Source organism: Poecilia reticulata, linkage group LG11, assembly GCF_000633615.1.
Source record: "Poecilia reticulata strain Guanapo linkage group LG11, Guppy_female_1.0+MT, whole genome shotgun sequence".
Taxonomy (NCBI): domain Eukaryota; kingdom Metazoa; phylum Chordata; class Actinopteri; order Cyprinodontiformes; family Poeciliidae; genus Poecilia; species Poecilia reticulata.
In genome coordinates, this window is record NC_024341.1 from 15,156,747 (window position 1) to 15,176,736 (window position 19,990).

At 40.6% G+C, this 19,990-nt stretch overlaps 1 protein-coding gene across 1 annotated transcript in view; it reads left to right on the forward strand.

Moving 5' to 3' along the window:
• The window catches only part of pard6gb (par-6 family cell polarity regulator gamma b), a 32,168-nt gene continuing 12,178 nt past the window's right edge, over positions 1-19,990 (forward strand). The window contains exons 1-2 of the mRNA XM_008422064.2: positions 1-347; positions 6,441-6,663. Of these exons, the coding sequence (XP_008420286.1) occupies positions 276-347; positions 6,441-6,663 (295 nt within the window). The 5' untranslated portion in view covers positions 1-275. The remainder of the gene's footprint in view (positions 348-6,440; positions 6,664-19,990) is intronic.

Genomic DNA, 19,990 nt, shown 5'->3' on the forward strand with positions numbered 1-19,990 from the left:
TCAAAACTTACCCCACTCTCCCCAAGTCAACGCGCTTAGTTTCTCGCTGGCTTTTGTAGCGTGAAGTCATCTGCCGCTTCTGACGGAGCACCTTGGAAACATACAAGAAGAGCGGAAACCACAAAAACTTTCAACTTTTCTGCAGGAAGCGAAGCGGACGGACTTCTAGAGAAAAAGCTGAGGATCGGAGGATCCCCTCTTTCTGCGGAAAAAGGGAGGCTTAACTTTTTTTTTTCCCCCTTCTTTTTTCCTCCCTCTTTTCTTCGTTCACCAAAATGAATCGGAGCTTTAACAAGTCGCAACCTTTGCGACACGCTGATTGTGACGCCGTGGAAGTGAAGAGCAAGGTGGGTGGTTTTGTGTGAAATAAATTAAAAGACTCAACGAGAGTTTGGTGTGAGGGGAAAAAAAGAAGAAGAAGAAGGGGGGAGAGAGAAAAAAAAGAGAAAAAAAATCGCACACATGGTCGTCCCGTAGCGAAGCAGGAGCTGGAGGGAGAATCTGTCTGCAGCCAACAACACATTTCCTTCTCTTTGCAAGGCTTTGATCCGAACCGGACCAGGTTCTGGGTGTTTCTGTGTGAACTGCAGCGATTGTTTTTATTTCCGACAATACAGATTGTGTGCTGACTGGTCGTTATTGGCTTTCACAACGCTTTAAAACGCAAGACAGTTTGTTTGTTTGTTTGTTCAGCGACAATCTTGGGGAGAATATGGAAGAAAAAAAAATCTATCAAATGTAACATTGTGGCTGCAGTAGTTACAATTTATTCTATATATATATATATATTGGGGTTGTTTTGTTGGAGGCCTAGAGTCTGGTGGCTAATTTGAATCAATTGACATATCCATAAACTCATTAATTATAGAGTAATGTTATCTTTACTTTATGTAAAGATTTTTGTTTCATCAAAGGAGAACCAGGTTTCCTGTGGAAAGTCCTACCATTGTTGCAAGGATTTAGAAAAATAGATACATTTTGTTTGCACTGCTAAATATTGAATTATGCTAATTTTTTTAATATTTTTAAAGACTGTGGATTAAAAACCAAAAATGAGTTTCTCAGACATTTTAAATGATACAAAGGACTGATTGTTTTGTTTGTTTTTTTGGCACACAATGATGTATGCAATTATAGTAATTGAAAGTTTAGTGGAAGGAAAAAGTCCAGTCGGTAGTTTGTGGGAGATTCACAAGGCTACTGTGTCTCAGGGGCCACCACACACACACACACACTGTTGTAGAGCTGATCAACTCTCATCAGAATCTGTCAAGAGTTGCTTCCCCGTCTTGCTTACCAAAGCCAGTGGATTACATTAAAACTCTCTCCTTTTTATCAATCAGTGAATAACTAATCATCTTCCCAGAGTGCTGCATCCAAGCTCAATTATAGAAAGTTGGGTGTAAAACCAAAGTTGATCAGAAAAGGCGCTGAAACCGACCGTGATCACCACAGCCTGAGAAGATTGATAAGGAGCCCCTCCCCCATCGATCCGCCTGACAGGTCCGTGAGACGGTTGACAGATGCTGCGGCTGGGGAGCTGACAGCAGGTGGGCAAACGTCCAGCCCAGGGGGTCAGCCATGAACACACACGGTGACCTCGGAGAGTCGCTCTCTTCTGTATTGTTTGGCTGTGACGCCACCAGGGGGACGGGGGGGTGGGGGGGTTGTTTGTGGGTGTAGCTGCCACAGAGCAGCTTCATCAGCATCATCATCACATCGAGAGCTGACTCACCGTCGCGTTGCGTCACGCGTTTCCTCTCCCCCCTCCCCACCGTCCTGTTTGATCAGATGTAGCTCGTCGCGCACAGAATTGCGTGACTCTCTTGTCACTTTGTTTCCCTTCCAGCCTGTTTCCCGTGTGCTGAGGAGTCCGAGCTGCTCGGTTCAGCCCGTCACCTCAACTATGACTGAGACGAGAGATAAATGGCGACAGCTATATTTGGTTCATACTGACCTATGCAAGATGGGATTTAGTGATGTTCTGATTTTTATTTATTTATTTTTCTGCCAATTTGGATTTCAAGGGGCTAAAAATGTCTGTCTTGATTCATGAATACTGGATTTAAATGTTATTTTAAAACAACTCAGTTTTGGGGCAATCGAGTTGAATTAAAGGGAGAACATTTCAGGCCATTATTGGTTAGTTTTCACATTTTCTTAAGATTCGACAATCGGCCCCTTTTCCACAGAGGAACCCATCTGTAGTGCATCTGTCGCCAAAACCGGACCTCCTTCCAATTTTAGAACATGGCCAAAATGTCTGTGGCACTATAAGAAGAAAATAACTCCTCATCTCCAGTTTGGTTTCATTCCGAAGCAAATTTAGTAGAGTTTAACAAAGTCCGACTTATTTCCTGACATGCAAATTTAATGCAGTTATAATGAAATATAACTGTCTAGTTTTGGTCTAAACCAGTGGTTTTCCAACTGGGGGCATTTACAACTGGCTCCGTTCAGAAGAAATTTCGACATCAACGAAAAAAATATATATCAGAAGTCGAGTTCTAATTGGTTGAAAAAGAGGATCACCGTGGAAACAAGATGTTGTAAACGATTCCTAAACCCCTATCTTTTTTTAAAATTCTTTTAAAGCTTGAGGGGTTTGTTTTAGTTTTTCTTAGTTAACAAACGTCATCTTATTTGAACCATTCGCGTATTTCTAAGGACAATTTCAAAAGATCACTCCCAAGTTTGCTTTGCCACTGGACTGAAACTTTGCTGGTGTAACTTTGTCTTCTAACAAGAAATTAGTTTAGTTAGAAATGAACTCCAGCCAGAACCGCTGTGTTCTGTCCTCCGTTCCTCTCTGGCCTGTTGGAAATGCAATCCAGAGCCGATCCACACGCAGTTTAACCTGAAGAAAAGATGACATTGCTGTTACTCATCATTAACTGCAGGCAATATTAACTACAAAACAAAAAACAAAAGCCATTAAATCTCAAAACCAAACCATTAAAGCCAGCTGATGCTTAAAAATGTTTGTCCAAAAGAAAACGCAAACCTTGTGAACATTAGATAAGCTTCCTCCACATTTCCAGAAGTGACGCTCGTCACTTGCTCTGATACTTTTGTGTGCTTCTGATTGATTTTTGTGTGTGTGTGTGTGCCTGGTGCTTGGCAGTTCATGTTTGGTTTTCTCAAGGGAAAGTGTTCCAGCGATAAGCTTATCAGGAATAACATTGGAGGTGTCTGGCTGTCTGTCAGGGAGCCTCAGCAAGGAGCTGGTTTCAGTCACCTAAAGCTCTTATCACCACATGTGTTGGGGGGTGGAGGGGATAAACTGTAGGTAGGTGGGAGTAGTGGTGAAGCTCTTTTTCCACACTACCTAAAAACTTTGTTTTGCATACCTTTTAATTATAAAGAACTTATTTGTTTATCGTCTGCTCACTTCATAGCCGGTTATTTATTTACAGAGAATCGGTAAGTCGGCCTCGACTTGCAGAGCGTTGCACGACGAGGACGAAGACGTGAGTGTTGACCAAAGTAAGAAGCGACTCGTCTTCCTTTTTCTCCTGTGTGTCAGTTAGGAGGCTTCCAGACATGTTTGAGCTTGTTCGGCGTCACTTCGTCCCGATAGGCCAGAAGGACAGGTGATGTCATGTTTGAGGTGATGTATTCTTAGTGCCGGGTTTGAGTGCTTAAGCCTGTGAATAATCATGCCATGTTCGGGCTTGCTCCAGGCCTTGGGCTGGTTCTGCACTGAGCACAATGAACGTGACATACCGTACCAAGAAGACTTCTTCCCCTAACCACAAGGTTGACGGAGATCAACAATTTGGTAACTCAAGTTTAACATGTTTGAGTATTGCAGACGAGGTTTCCCTTTCCACAAAGTTAACAGCTCCGGCCTGAACGCCGACGGAACCTGCTGGTCGGCTTCTTGTGTCATCCTCCGGAGTAGCTAGGCTTATATTAGCTTAAACCCAAATGGGGCGTCACATTTTCATAAAGATGCTGACTCGCAAGTTGTGCCTGAAGTAAACCTGGCAGGAAGTTTCTCTGGCATCCCCACTAGGCTTTCTCTGAAATTTAATATGCCATCTTCTAATTACAGTGGTGGTGTAGCATATCTTCTGCCCGTCTGCAACCATGTCAGCACTTTTCCTCTCCTTCCTGTTCGTCCCTGACCCTCTCTCTCTCTCTCTCTGCTTTCTGCCTTTGATATCAGTTCACTAGTGATGTAAGCTGATGATTACAGTAACAAAACGGCTACAAATTACCCATGTGAATCACGCAGCAGAACTGCTGCTGTTGTCTTTTGCAGTGGATTATTGAGGTGCGCTTTTATGTTTCGGTTGTGCATCTGTGTGAGTCACAATTAAAAATTTTTGTTGTTGTTTTGTTTTGTTTTTTTTGCCTACTATAAATTTCAGCCTTGAGGTTATGATGTTTTACTTGCCTATCCAAGAAAGACATTGCAAGAATCTGTTCTTATTGGTGCACGTGCATCAAATGGTGAACCAACGTCCGTGAGTGCAACCAGGTCAAAGTAGGAACACTTTTTAGTGTGGAAGTTGGCGTTCGGGTCAGTTACGCAAGTAGAAGCACAGAAAGGTGCAGAGCTATTTAAAAGGATAGTCTAGACTATTTGCGTCTATTTGCCTTATTTTCTCTTTTTTTATTATTAGTAGACAATCTAATAAACAAAATGTATTATTTTATTATTTTAAGCAGAATCACTCAAAAAGGGTCTAAAGAGCTTTGATGAGCTGAATCTTAAACCTCAAGATGAATGAATTAAAAGAAAATCTGAATTGGAAGATGTTTTAAGAGCTAAATGGATCTGCCAGAAGCGTGAATCATTTTGGGTGGGACTTTATTCCGTGTTTATTTTACTGCTTTTTGTGTCTGTTGTGAAACCTCAGGGAGGGTTTCAGTTTCACAGGGGATTTCATTTGTTTTACCCTCAGCGACTGGTTGCACCAGTGCGACCTGAGATTTTTTTTTTTTTTTTCCAGGTGCGCTACTGAGAAATCCAGTCGCATCTGAAACCAAATTTGCTCCACTTCAGAGCCCTAATAGAATATCAAAGTTTGTTTCTTATCTTGAGAGATATTTGTAGTGAAGTGCATTCAGGCTGCGTGATGGTGAGAGAGAGCAGGACTATAAGAAGATCTAGAGAACAGTAAAGTTGCTCTGTTTTAAGAGATGAAGTTTGGCATTCCTGAGGAAGTTTTTGTTCAAACATTGGACTTTTGACCTGCAGTCGATGGTAGAAAAAAAAAAAAGTTTAATGGCTTCTTTTTCCTCTCATTTAAAATGAATACAATCCAAAGTTTTCACACTCATTCATTTCCTCTCCTGGTTTATCTAACGTCACACAGAGTATTTGGTTGGCTGCTAACACATTCAATGAGGCGGAAACTGAGCTTCACAGGTTGTTTACAAACCATTAATGAAGCAGAATACATATTGCTGGTAGTTAATTAATCTTAAGTCCTAGCTCAGTGATGTGAAAGGCCCTTTGCAGAATACTTCTGTTTGCTTTTTTTTTTTTTTCTTGTCGCACTTAAACATTAGACCATGCAATACGTTTAAATATCAGACCAGAGTAATACTGGAGGCCATGCTGAAAGGATTATTTCATTTAAACAAGCTGTACAAACAACTGAGCCTTACGTGGAAAAGTAATTGCCTCTTAAACATAATAAATGGTTCCACCACCCCTGGGGGCAACTACTGTCATCAAGTTAAAGCGGTAACTGTCACCGAGTCATTTACAGTGCTCCAGAAGAAACCTGGATGATTTGATACTCAAATGGATTTATGTCTAGACATTGACTAGGCCACTTAAACCGTTTTTATTCCTTTTAGTTTTACTTTCTTTAAGAGTTTAGATATCATGAAGTTCTTCAGATTATATTTGTTTTTCCAGATTTCACAAGTCGAACACTGATGACGCCTATTTGTGCTTTAAGAAACGGAACCAAAAAAATGTGGTTATACCATCATAAATAATTTTTACAATTTGTATCAGCATTTATCAGGCTGAATAAATGCTGAATAAATATGTTACTGTGCATGTACCTTCTGGTTTCGAGTCTGTGCTAATCAAAGTTGAGAAGTAGCTTAGCATAAAAGCAGTGGATGTGCAAAAGGAAAGGAATTTCTCTTACTAAGGCAGAATTATTTCTCTCACTTTGCATTTGATGTGTTGAAAAGGAAAGTCGATCTGTTTCTTCCCCGAAGGTCAAATGTTTTTTTGCTGCTGTGTGTAAAGTAAATGTTTGAAAATATGCACCAGCTGTGTCAAAACTGGTTTTTCAAAGCGTCATTTTTATTTATACATTGTTCAGAAGCTTGCTTTTGCCGTGCCTTATCCACCAACTTCTTGTACTGTTTTATTTATCCAAGTGGCATCCTAGTTTTCTACTTTAGGATTAACATCTTTCTTCTTCTTCTTCTTTTTCTTCTTCTTCTTCTTCCTTTTTCTTTAGTACGGAGCGGAGTTCCGTCGGTTCTCCGTAAACCGGGTCAAGCCTGGTAAATTCGAGGAGTTCTACAAGCTCATCCTGCACATTCACCGCCTCGCGAATATAGAGGTGATGATTGGCTACGCCGACACTCACGGGGACTTCCTGCCGATTAACAACGACGAGAACTTCTCCAAGGCAGTGGACTCGGCTCATCCCCTGCTCAGGGTATTCGTACAAAGACGAGGTGAGTGTGCAGAAACAATTTGTCTTTAACGTTGTTGGGTAGAATCAAACATTTCTGTTTTAAATATCCTGAAACTATTTCGAATGTAAAGTAAGCGTCTATTTTTATTAGCCGCTTCCTCCATTGCAATCACTCTGGCAACTTGAGGGGGGGGAAAAATATATATACATTTCCTCATTCAATTAAGTTTGACCTGAGGCCCGTTCTGTTTACTTCATGCAAGACTTTCTGTTTGTGTTTTTTGTGTCCCCTGCGCTCTTGAACACCGGATCAGACTTGGTCTGTGTCTGTCTGCCCAGCTAAGCCCTGTGGTTTATACAGAGGAAGGCCTTGCAGGCAGATGAACACAGACACAAGCGCAGGGAGAGGGAGAGAAAGAGATCGGTGCCTCGGCAGCCCCATAGAAATCAGGTCATTGAGCAGAGCTGGCATACCAGACATTACTGAGAGACAAAAGATCTGCATGAAAAGGGAGGCTCGTGAAGGAGCTCCCTGCGTTCGTGAGCTTCTGTGTGTGCCTGCATGCGAGCGCGTATTTCTTCAATACCCAAACCCGCGGCGTGCTGAATGGGAACCAACTCCTCTCTCCGTCTCCGTTCTGTCATTGATCCCCGAGTTTGGAGAGGGTTTTGACCGCTTGCCAGAGAGCTGGCTAGCATGCAAATGAATCCATCAACATTCGCATCTATTCATGCACTCGATCCTTCTAGGAACGTTCCTCGCCGTGTTGGGTAATGTGTGGACACGCTAGAGTATAGTTTTAATTGCATTTGGCTAAAATTCAAAAGCTGTGCAGACGTTTTGTGAACAGTAATGATGTGGATTTCCATCTGAGAATAGGTTTCAGAAACCAAAGAGGCCCAAATCGGCCTGAAAACTAAGATGGCTAAACTCACTTTTGTTGGCCTTAAATGCTGTAAAGGATGTTTAATCCACTGATGGTTTTTATTGTGAATAATTTGTGGAAATGCTTGATGAAATTTTGGCTCTGAATGGCGACTGCCAAGTCAGAAACTCAAATGTACAATCTGTCTCATGTGATCAGTGAACGCAACATACCCAAGAGTTAGCGCATCATACTGATCACCACTCCTCTTCAAAATGGAAGTTGTTGATAAATCAAAGAGGTGTGAAAGGCTTAAGTAGGTGCTGGTCATTTGGCTGCAATAACCATTTCTTATTTTGTAGTTGTGGTTGTTTCAGTTCCGGTTATATATTGGGTATGAAAGCGACAATTTTCCTCCCCTGGTGGACGTTTCTTCTAGCCGCCGAAGTGGCAGATTGACTCGGAGTAGACTTGAGCAAATGGAAGAGTGAAAATATTACAAGTTTCTCTTGTTGTATATTTTTGTATTGTATTTTAAAAAATTGCTTGCAGATTGTTGGGAAGCCTTGGATGTATGATAAGGAGCTACATTCTGTAGGGAATGCACACAGAAACAAATGGGTTATTAATGCTTTGGCACCAATTGGTCAAATTGTTATAAGGTTTAAAAGTTAACATACAGGATCATTTGAATCTGAGGTGCAGTCAGAGGTTGGAATCATGGTTTTCGCTTTGATCGGGTCAGAGAGCGGTAGGCGGGTCGCACATGCCTCCCTCTATTTTCCTGTGCTCATTAAATGTGTCAAGACTAACAATTACCACCGTTTGGGTCCACAAACATGTCTCCGTTAAGATGGTTTCATCTTGAGTTTCATAAAATCAAATAAAGATTGGAAATATATTCTTTAATTGAGATAGTCTTGCAATTTTCTGTTGGACCGTCTCTCCAGCTCAAACTTTTGGCTATGTTATATCAGACATTGGAATAAGTAGCCGGAATGGGTCAAAATCAGAATCAACAAGTCAGATGTCAAACGCAGGAATATGCCGTTCAGATCTTAATCGTTTATCTCTAATCTTTTTACAGCAATTCCTCCTTCACTCACATTCTGCTTCCTCTCAATGTGAATAACCGCTCATGTCAGAAAGTTTAAAATAATATTTGAAATGCTGCAAATCCCAGTTCTTACAGAGAAATTGGAATTGGCAAAAATCGGTCAGAGTTTTATTGGCTACAAATCTCAGCTTGGTGCATCTCGGTTAACACAAATCATTATGGTTGTACTTTTATAGACGTATTTTAAACATGCATTTAGATGTATTTTTTCCATACACACTTATGGTTTTTATTTTTACTCTCGATATAATCTGATAATCAAAGGTAAGGTTTTTTTAATATGGCACATTTTCTGCAACAAGGCAGTTCAAACATAAATTAGAAGAAAATGCAAACAAAACTAAAAGAAAAAACAAAAAGGTAAAAGTATAAAACTACGTATTGGTTCCCCGTGTTTAATAGTCCATAATCTATAAACTAGTAGGGGTTTCTCTGGACTCTTGTTCTGATAAAACTAAATGTTGGTTCCAGTGAGTTCTAGATGTGTACATCTTTACTGGAAAGGAGTAACAGTCCCTTTTAAGAAAAACAAAAGGTGACCTGGGAGTGGAGCCGAAAACGGCAAGAAGTTCTGGTCGAAAATGACACGCTGGCCATGGTGATGCGGTTCATCAGAATGTGCCGCTGAGGCAGTCTGACCGTCCTGCGTATCTGCAGCCTTTTGTTAAGCAGCCGGACAAAGAGGTGAATGTGTGGCTGTGCGAGTACCTCATTCCTCAGAGCAGATAGCCTGCACCCATTGTGATGCTGGCATGAGAAAGTGAGCATGATAATGACTGTATCAGACAGTACCACCCTGTGAGTGCAGGTCATCAGTGGTGTCACCGTGTGTCATGTGACCGGGGTCACCAGACCACCCCGTGTGAAAACGCACATCACCACTGAGACTTGGAAGGTAAAAAAAAAAAAATATTTATTGGGAATCCCTAGTGTTTAAAAAGAAAACACCCCTTAAAGGTGTTCAACCCATGTTTTACTTGATTTATTATGCTGGGAAACTAGATTATCCTCTCGGATTAGGCTATAAATTGAGTTTCAAAGACTTTACTGATTAGACATGAAAAGAAAACTAATAGCTCATTACTAAAAGCTATTCGATGTGAATTGACCTGTAACTCGGTGAGATGGCCTCCTCCACCCTCAGATCAGATAGCTTTGTGCATCCTTTTCCACTCCTCCTGCATTAACAATGGCTATGACAGCATGCGCTGGTCTCTTTCATCTACCTGACACTCCCTGGCAGGCCCAGATTTCCTTTTGTTTGGGAAGCATCTGCAGCACGTGCCGTGGTTTTGTTAGGATGTAGCGATAATCCTGCTCCCGATGCATGTTGCTCTCCCTGTGGGGTCCGATTCTTAACTGATGACCTTTACGCAGACAAAGCAGGTTAGAAATGTGTGGCGTATTCCTGGGAGCCTCGTAGACTCTGTGGATAATCGGCACTTATCTCCTGTGAGGGTGAAGAGATGGAAGGAAGATTGATTGGGTGTCTTCAGGTGAGATCTCTCTGGTTGTGGAAGCCTAAGAGTTTTCTTTTCTTTTCTTTTCTTTTTCTTTTCTTTTCCGTGGTTACTACTGCTAATAAGAACTAAAAACCAACGATTATCATGGATGGATCATCTATCAAATAGAACTAAGAACTCGCTTCTTTTGTTTTGATTAATGGAGGCATGAGCTAGTTTTAAGAAAAAAAGATAATAGTTTTCCGAAGAACACACTTCTGCCCCACCCCCACCTGTTGCTGCATGTCGTCTCTCAGAAAATTTTTTTTTTTTTTTTTTAAAGGAACATTTTGTATATTGAATACTGAACACGAATGATCCCCTAATAGCTTAAAGTTCACTTATTTTATCAAAGTAGATGTTAGGTCATTTTGTTCTGTTGTATATTTTGTATTTATAATTTTATTACCAGTAGGAGTGACTGTACAATAAGTAGGGGTGGGCAATGTTGCAACTTTCCAAACTTAATTCGATGATGATTTGGTAAAAACCCTCGTTCAAATACTTGCACCAGTCACAAAACGGCTAGGCTGTGTTTCGTGAGGGGAAAGTTCAGCTGTTTTTCCAGACACTATAAGCAGACTGCATGTAGACTAAACTTTTTTTATCAAAGAGCAGAGACCCCCGTTTGCGGAAAAGGCTAGGAGTTTAAATAAACAGAGTTATTCAGCTGATCCAAGGTCGTCTCTATTTGGCTTCGTATGCAGCGTGCCAACATTTACGACGCTAACAACCCACGGATGCCGACATCAGCCAAGCTAAAGAGAGACGTGGAAATGTAGCACAAGTTTAAAAAAAAAAAACCTGAGAGCTGCAGACAGATGTCGTTTTGCATGTTGGATCTCCTGGTTTCCTGAAGATCAAAGAAACTGTTACTTCTCTGACCCGTCGCTGACCTCCTTTGCTGTTTCCCCTTTTGCATTAGAAACGTGTTAACAGAGACCCAGGCTGCTGCGGTGTCATTTCCACTTGTACTGGATTCAGTTTAAAGGAAGCAACGCAGGAAAACTACGACAGCCTGATGAAATGGCTTGAAAGAAAACTTCACAGATTGTTGTTTTTGGTGCTGCATGACGTTAGTCATCGCTTTAAGGAGTTGCCTCTGTGCGTTGTGCAATGTTGACAACCCGTCCTGACTTCATTTTTTTTACCCAACTGACTTGGGTACTTTGGAAATGCTATCGTGTAATTAACCAATTGTCGCTTTGCCAAACGTGTTCCCTTTCCTCATACCAGCACATCCATTTTGTTCCTACGAAGCTATTGTCTTGTTGCTTAGCCTCGGTAATCTTTTGTTGTGCCCGTGCTTCATGTACACAGGTGCTTCTGGTGACCTCCAGCTGTGCAGGGAAGCTCCCGCTACAATAAGATGCCAATAAAAACAAAACGGGGGGGAGAATGCTTCTTAGGAAGCACATTTATTTACCTTGTCATTACTTGGTTTTTAATTTCTTTTCCTGGACAAAGCCTTGGAAGTGCAATTCTCTCCAAGAAGCCCATCTGGGTGATCATCTTGGTATGCGTTCTGGGGTTTTCTCTTTGTACGTAGCTGCTCAGACTGGTCGTCATCCTTCTCGTAAGAGACCTCAGGCCTGACTCAACGATTAAGGACAAGTAGAGGAGGGTGGGGGAACCGAGGCAGACAGTGGGGAGTCTGCCTGACTGTGAAATGCAGACAGAAAGTGGGGAGAAGAGGAAGCAAGGATATACTGAACATATTATTACTGCTCTTTTTTCTTTTTTTTTTTTTTCTTCCTCTTGGGAACAGAAAGGGGGGGGAAAATAATAGAGTGAAATTTGGGAATATGTTTATAAAGCTTAAACAGGTTATTAAGTATCGGCCACTAATAAAAATTTGCCCCTTCCGATTCCAAATGACAGCCGTCACGCAACGTTAATCCTTTCAGATTACATAATTGTCTGTGTGGTCGGGCCTCTCAATAAAATCCTGTGTGGCCTTTTCTCCGGGTGTCTTTCTGTATTAAGCGTCGTAGTTCAAGTGTGATGGAAATGCACGATCCCTGCCATGAGCCGGACGCAGCAGCAGCAGCAGCAGTCATGTCTGGTGTGGAGAGGCCTCTCTTTGTGCCCCTGACTGCAGCAGCACAGAAAAGCAGATTGAGCGACGTCGTAAATCACAGCAGCCGACACAAAAAAGCCATGAAGGCACAAACCCCGGTCAAGTGCCGAGCATGCAGCTTTGTCTGAGACGTCTTCATTGGGTTTCTGGAGCTTTTTTTCAGACACGCATGTCGATATTCAGCCGACACACGGAGTAGCAATGCTCGTCTTTGTTCTTTTGGCCTCTGTTGCAGGGTGTGGGGGTTTTGGGGGAGAATTGTCAGTTTAATTAAACTCTTGTTGCGTTGTCAGAAGTATATTGGAGTTTATGTTTCCTAAGTCCCGGCTTTCATTTTGGTTTACGACCCCTCTTTGAACCGCTCCTCCACCCGCCCCTCCTGCTCTCCCACAGTGAACTTTCCAGACATCATGGGAAAGGAGTGTTTGTCAGGAACCCCTCCTACAGTTTTAATGAGTCTTTTATAGAATTATCTCCCTTTTCAGCTTTGAGCTTAGCATTATTCACTGTTTTTTTGTGTTGGAATGGTCAAGTAAAATCTTGTGTTTAAGGATAAAGGAACTGGTCAGAGTTCAAGGGTCAAATTCTCATCCGTGGTTTCTGTACAGCTTCTAACTGATTTTGATCTCTTTAAGATCTGTTATATGAGATGTACATAAGTTTATCTGCAAACATTTTAAAGCATAGACAAAATGATTATGGATACCTTATATTTGGGATTACCCAGGTTAGGATATCTATAATTACTAGCTAAATTATTAAATATACTTTGTGTGTATTCTCCAAAATATCTGCCAGCATTTCCAAAACCAGAATCCTCATGACCGAGATTAAAACCTCAAAAGCATAAGACACTTTGTTCAGCCTTTCCGTTTCCTGCTGAAAGCATCGCTCTCTCTTGCGGCCCTAGTGAACTGCAGACGTGTCTCTTTATGTAAAAAGTAAAAATAATTTTACCTTCTTGCATATCAGTGCTTCCTCTTATTTTATTCTTTAAAAACGTCACTGAACCAGGAAATGGTTCATTTTGAGTCATTTTTTTCACCGAAGAGTGTTGCTGTTTGTGCAACCTGGTAGCATGAGAGTCTATTCTGACAAAAACAAAATTCTGATTTGGTATGGATATTTCTTGAAACCCTGAAGCTTTTCATTCATGTTAAGTAAGATCTCTATAAAGTCCTGTCTCTGACTTGCAGATGTGATTGTGTCTTTGTTTTTTTGTGTGTCGAGTGTCAGATCTCAGTGGTCAAGTTAAAATTGACCCGGTCTTTCCGGGAGCAAACAACATCCTAAACCACCACTGCAGCCACTCCTTGAGCCTTTTTACAGAGGGAAAAAAAACAGATTTAAATGTTTGTCTTCCTCTCTTGCTTTTATGGCTTGAAAGAAAATTAGGAATATGTGACATGTTTATCTGATTTATAGACTGACTGAAGCACATGTTTCTTTTGACAACGCTCTGACAGCTGTGGAAGTCATTAATAGGAAGGATTTCTTTTTTTCCAGAAAATTAAATTTTTATTCTCTATTGTTTCTTGCTTATGGGTATCTGGCTTCCTTGCTGGATTTTCTTTTTTTCACCTTTTAATACCATAAAAAGAAGTCCAAAAACATCATATTAAGAAGCTGATCTCTTTATTTTTTTATTATAGTGAAAATCTAGAACCCTGACTGGTGTGTAAAAACAAAACAAAATAATTAAATTTAAAAAATCCTATTATTCCCAAAGTTCCCAGATGTTACCATTGTAATACACTCAAAGTGTATTACAGCATTAATACTGTTTTAAATGAAGCATGTCCTCATGTTTTTTTGTCACGATTAATGAGCCGTTTGTGAATACCTTGTATTTGAGGTTTCAGCAAGCAACTTTTTTTTTTTTTTATGAATAAATTGTTACTCATAAATGACAAACGGTAATTTCCAGGACAGAGACACTGAGATGGACTGGATATGGGAAAACCGAGAAAAAATTCCCCGACTACATTTTCTTTTCTTTTTTTGGCAGAGGCATGAGAAAAGCGAGGAAAAGGGGCAAACATTTAGGGTTAGGGAGAGTGGGGAGTTAGCATGCCGGGTGGGCGTTTAGTGGGTTTTCGAGGGCGGAGTCGTTGGTTTGTGCAGAGACGGCTCGCTGTGAGACTGCTCACTGCAGTTCCTCCTTAATTACAGCCCTGCTGGATGACAAGACAAGGCCAGGCATGCTCTGTATGTGTGCGCAACAGTAGAAAACTCGCACTAATCCCCGTTTAAAAAAAAAGTTGCCAACACAAGTGTACGCTTGAGCGAAAGATTAGTTTCCTCTGATGAAATCCCAGCTCACCTAATTCTAATCAAAACGTGCAAATTGGCTTTAAACGTGTGCAAGTGGGGGATTGCTGCGGTTATCTGGCGATCCGGCGTAGTTTCCTGTTCGTTTTCGACGGCGTCCCTCGAGGGTTGTCTTGCTCCAGAAGAAGTAAACTTCCAAGCATTTCTCATTTATTTTACATACTTCAAATGGACAACTTTCCTTTTGAGGTAGAAAAATCTCTTTAATCCCCCGAGGAATTTGTCTACATCCACTTAGTCTGGCTTAGGAGAGACATCACGCAGCTTTTGTGCGTCGGAGTTCAGCGAGCACAACATGAACCTTGGGCCTTTTGTAAAGAGTTATTTTCAGAGTCCATAATTACAAAGGAGGGACCGACTCCGCTCCTCGACGCTCACCGCAGGCGAGTTCGGCTTCAGAGCCGCCCGGCTCATGACGAGAGGCGCACAGCTGGTAGCAAAGGAAACATCTAGGCTGTAAACAAGACAACTTCTTCATATTATCGCCTAGGTATTTGGGAAAAATTGTGAGTCTTAATAAGGGGACACTTTCCTCTTTGTATCCTTACAGCAGGAATGTGGCATAAATATGACCCAGCTTTGTGCAAACCAGTATGTCTGCATCAAGGTTGCGTGTATGCCTATCAGTTTCTTTATCCCTCTTTTATATTTACTTAATGATATTTGCCTTGTCAAGCCTTGTTTAACCAGTCAGAAGTGTCTTAGAAAAAGATTCATTTTTTGCGACAGTACAGTTAATTTAATGTTGTTTTTTACTAGAAATGGTGAGCGAGTCTGTCTTGCGAAGAGGGAGTTGACCGTTTCTTCAGGGTTGTTTACCTTTCCGGCATCCCTGGTGAAATGGGAACTAATTTGCTGTTATGAAAAAAATGGTGGAAAAAGTAGATTTAAAAAAACGTCGTCAGGGTGTAGCTGAACTTAAAACAGCACTTGGGCACAAAATCTAAATATAAATTCAATAGGTACATTTCTTAAACACAAAAATAAGGTTTACTCACTTTCCTCTTGTATTTATGACCATTTAGTTTAAGTCATTTTACTGTTTAATGATAAACTCACTTCCTTGTCTACGATGTTGGACATGTATCGACACGCTTCTTAGATGTCCTAAACTTTTATCTTGTTTTTGTTTTTTGTTGTTTTTTTAAGATTACCGGCTTCAGACTGCAATCTTATCTGCAGAAACGGTACAGTGGATGATTCTCGAGTCTTTCCTTATTGCTTTAGAGTTTCCTGACCCGTCCGACTTTCTTCTGATATCAAGTTGATCTGCGGGCACTTTGTTTAGTAATCGCAACTTTTTTTGTTGTTGTTTTGAAGGAAATCTGATCAAGAATTTTACTGCCGTAAAGAAGATGTGACCCGGGGCACTCATCTCTGTAAAAATGGCTACGTCATTCATACGTATGAAGCTGCTGCTTCTAAACATAAGGCGCTCAGGGGACCCGCTGAGTCACGGAATATCCAGAGGGGGTGTTCAAGTGATCTTCAGAAAGCAAATTACATTTCAAAATGTTTAATACATAAAGCAATTAAAGTAGTACCATCTGTTTAACCTGAGTAGATGAGAGCAGGTTCCAGGTGTTGAGGTCGATCAAAGTTTTTATCCGTTACTGTAAGAAAAGGGCTAAAACTTTCCTTCATACCGTTGCTGCAAGTTGATCATCTTTAAATAAAATGAAATGTACTTGTATGCCTACCCGACGTACAATTCTCTTTAACGCTTCATACTTTAAATTTAATGGACCATTCAGACACTTATTGCTGTTAGGTTATCTGCTTCTGAAGTGACTCAGATGCCTGACAAAAGCAGACAGCAACACCGTGAGAAGAAGCTGCCCCCCTGTCACACACACACACACACACACACACACACACACACCCTTTTCCAAACAGCCAGGCCACGAGTTGGCGGTTGAATCAGGCCAACTCAGCAGTTCAGGATGGGAGAGGAAGGAAAAGAATGGAGGAGGGGAGGAATGAGCCCTGACTCTTGTCCTGATATGAATTGCAGCCTGAAACAATGGACACTGACAGCTCTTGTGGAAACACTCCCACAGACACTTTTTGTTGACATGGTGTGTGTGTGTGTTTGCGAAAGAGTGAGAGGGAGACAAAGTATTCTCCAAAGACCAGCAGAAATCGTCCACAAATGGAGTACGTAGAGCAAAGAAGGAGCAAGGAAGAAACCAGGATGTGTGTCATCGTGCACAGGAAGCATTGGGTTATGCTGTGTTGGTATCTAACAGAGGGGGGTGGTTGGATGTTTCAGGTGCTGGGCGAAAAGAGCGAGCGATCTGTCCAAGCTTGCAAAAGATTTTGCCCAAGTAAACACTAGGACAGCTGTGGTGCGCTCATTCCGGAGTGTCTGGAAAGACTTTTCATTGTTTGTCGATTTGAGACTGCAGCTCCACGGATCTTTACATAGATTCCTACAAGAAACATTTAATGGTACTGAACTGCAAAGTGTATTCCTTTTATTTTTTTATAACTTGACATTTCTTCATCGTTTTTAACCAATTCTATATTTTGACTCCAGATACAACTAATTCACTTCTATGCAGACAACACCGTATTCTATTGTACATATTCTTTCTAGCATATTGGTAAAATTAAATGCAAAAAATGGCAAGTTGTAGTGAAAACTGTACAAACTATCATTTTCCTTGTCCGCATATACCATACAAAGCAAAATTAAATGTCTAGAAAGCTGCTGTAATATGTCAGGTTTGCTCAAATCCAGTCTTTTTGTCTGTTTATTATCACTTTAATCGATATTTGGAAACTTTGTCCAAGTCGAGTGTGATTTCCATTTGCGATACAACTGAACAGTATCTTTTACAAAGTATGAAAAAGGAACTATAGGTGTGGACAGTTCCTAGAGATGGACTAAATGTAAAGTTTCATAGCTGAGGATTTTGGGGAGCATGAATACATGTGTAGCCTTGGATTTGATTGAAATCAGGATGAAAATTATCCAAATTTGTTTCTGACATTTTCTTTGGCTGCTTTCGGGTCGAGTTGTAATGCGACTGGTTGTTTTTGTTTTGTTTTGTTTTTTTCTGCCCCTGATGTGAGTGAGAAATCCAACAAGGGATTGCTTTTCTTAGGAATACGATGTTTAGACCCTCTCGGCAAGATGTCCTCAGTGACCGCTTTCTCGCTCTTTCTCAAAAACCCCTAAGTTCAACACAAACAAAATTTGATCCACGCATAAGTCGGCTTGATGTTTTGGCTGAAAACATTTTCTTTTTCCTATCTCTTCTAAGCCACATCGGTGTTTATTACACGTCTGTCTCGTTTCCTTGCTTGTCTCTCTATATGTTGCATCCTCCAGCATGTCGTGGCCTGGACTATGTAGGAGGGTGTGTGAGGCAGACAGGCGACATAATCCAGCTAGTCTGCTTGTTGTCTGTTACCTGCAGCTGATAAGATTAGAAAGTGATTTGAGTTGAGCAATGTCAAAGGGTTAGGAAGCAGAAGGTTGTAAAGAGCTTTAGAGGTCTGCAGGAGTTCAGTGCAAGAGAACCACTAAGACTAGACAAAGCTATATTTTTGAAAGCCTTGCTTTAATTTGACCCATGCTTGGACTTTGTGGTGCAGAGCTGACTAAATTTAATGTGTAAAGCAAGAGTTCACATGCACATATGAGGGGGAGAGTTAAAAAAATGGTGGTAGCAAACATAATGACCTAATTGAAAGATTTAATTGTGACCCATGAGTGTGACTTTTGACAGTAACGACTAATAAATATCAACCCGTTATGTAAAATCGGTAGTTTTGTTGCAAAAAAAAGGGGGAAAATAAGACGGGAATAGAAAACGAACCTGTAGAAAGTAGTTGTTTTTTTTTATGTCAAAACAATAGTCGTCAACTCCCAGCAACATTCCTCCTGTTGATTTTTTTTTTTTTTTTCTGTTTCTTTATTGGTTTTCTCATTTAGCCAGATTTTAGATAACACCACTTCATTAACTGGCAATTACTGAATCAGCTGGTAAAGATGTGAACAAAAAGCTTCAATTATTTACCCCAAGATGCTTTTTTTTTGCCTTCTTTATGATTCTTCTCTTACTATTTATAGTTTATAGACTTTGGTCAACCTTGATTGTGGTTAGAGTTACAGCTGTTTTTAACATCTTGGGTATATCTAACCGTAGTCCTGGACAAGCTTAGGTGACCAGCTGTTTTTCTTGTAGCCACTTCCTGACTTGTAGCGATCAACATGCTGCATGTTGTGGAAAGGGGATGATCAAGAAAATGTGGGTTTACCAGAATTGGTGTTATGTCAGATATGTTATTCAGTGTTTCCTTAAAATCTTGCAGCCCCCAATTGTCAATATGAGTTCAGATAATTTATAGAGCAAACATAATGAGCTATCTGAATACATTTCCAATCTGCTAAATGATATTCAAATACCCAGCAAGATGACGTTTGGAAAATCAATAAAATGAAATGCATTTTTCCGCAACCATAAGTAATAAAGTAAAATCAATGTTTAAAAAAAAAGTACTTGTTTTTGCTCAACTTTGAAGTTCAGGATGTTTTCAATCTTTAATTTAAAACCAGTTATTTGCTTTTGTTGAACAATATGTTTATATTATTGGAGGACGAGCTTCTGCGTAATCAGGCTAAACCTTTGCTCACCAAAACAAACTCATGGAGTTGGTTTGAAATTTGAGCCAACTTGAATCCAAACTGGACATACTTTGGTGCTCATTGAAGTCATAATGTTTGGTTCCACGTTTAAGATTTGCTCCAGTAAAGTTAATTGTACTCATTGCTCAATTGTTCACATAAGAAAATATGTCATAGAAATATCTTTCAAACTACAGTAGGGCTATTGTTTTTGCTTATGGCATGTAACGGTGTCCATAATGCTGCTCTAAATATTATAATTGTCTCTCTGCTTGACTTGGATTTCATTATATCACCGTTCTAAATCCTGTGCTTTTTCGTTAATCCGGGTTCAGACGGTAAAAGCGGCCTCCACATTTTAGGATGTTCCCATGTTCGTGTGCCAGATTCAGAGTCAAAACTATGTTGCTTCGAGTCTCGGCGGTTGAGCAAAATTTATAGTGGAGAATAATGCAGAACGTCCAGCCCTCCGCTGCAACCACTGCATTCTTTTCTCTGTTTATTAAAGTTGTTTCCATCTATTTAAATGTCATAAATAAGTCCAGGCTTTTTTTTACGTTATTCTAAAAGAAGCTTTTGTGAATGAATGCTTGTCCGTTGTCTTCCTCATTGCCGATGTCGAAGCAAATGAACTGTTCCCAGACGGGACTGTGAGGACGATGTTTTTCTTGTTTATCCGTTCTGAAGAACGTCCAGTTGAGAGCAAATCCTCCCAACCCGCGATTCATTAAACATCTGAGGAGGTGAATCAGTGGTTGAATGTTGGGAGTTTGATCTGAGGGATTGTTTCTACTCTGGATATCTAAACCTTCACGTCTTATTAATGTCAACAAAA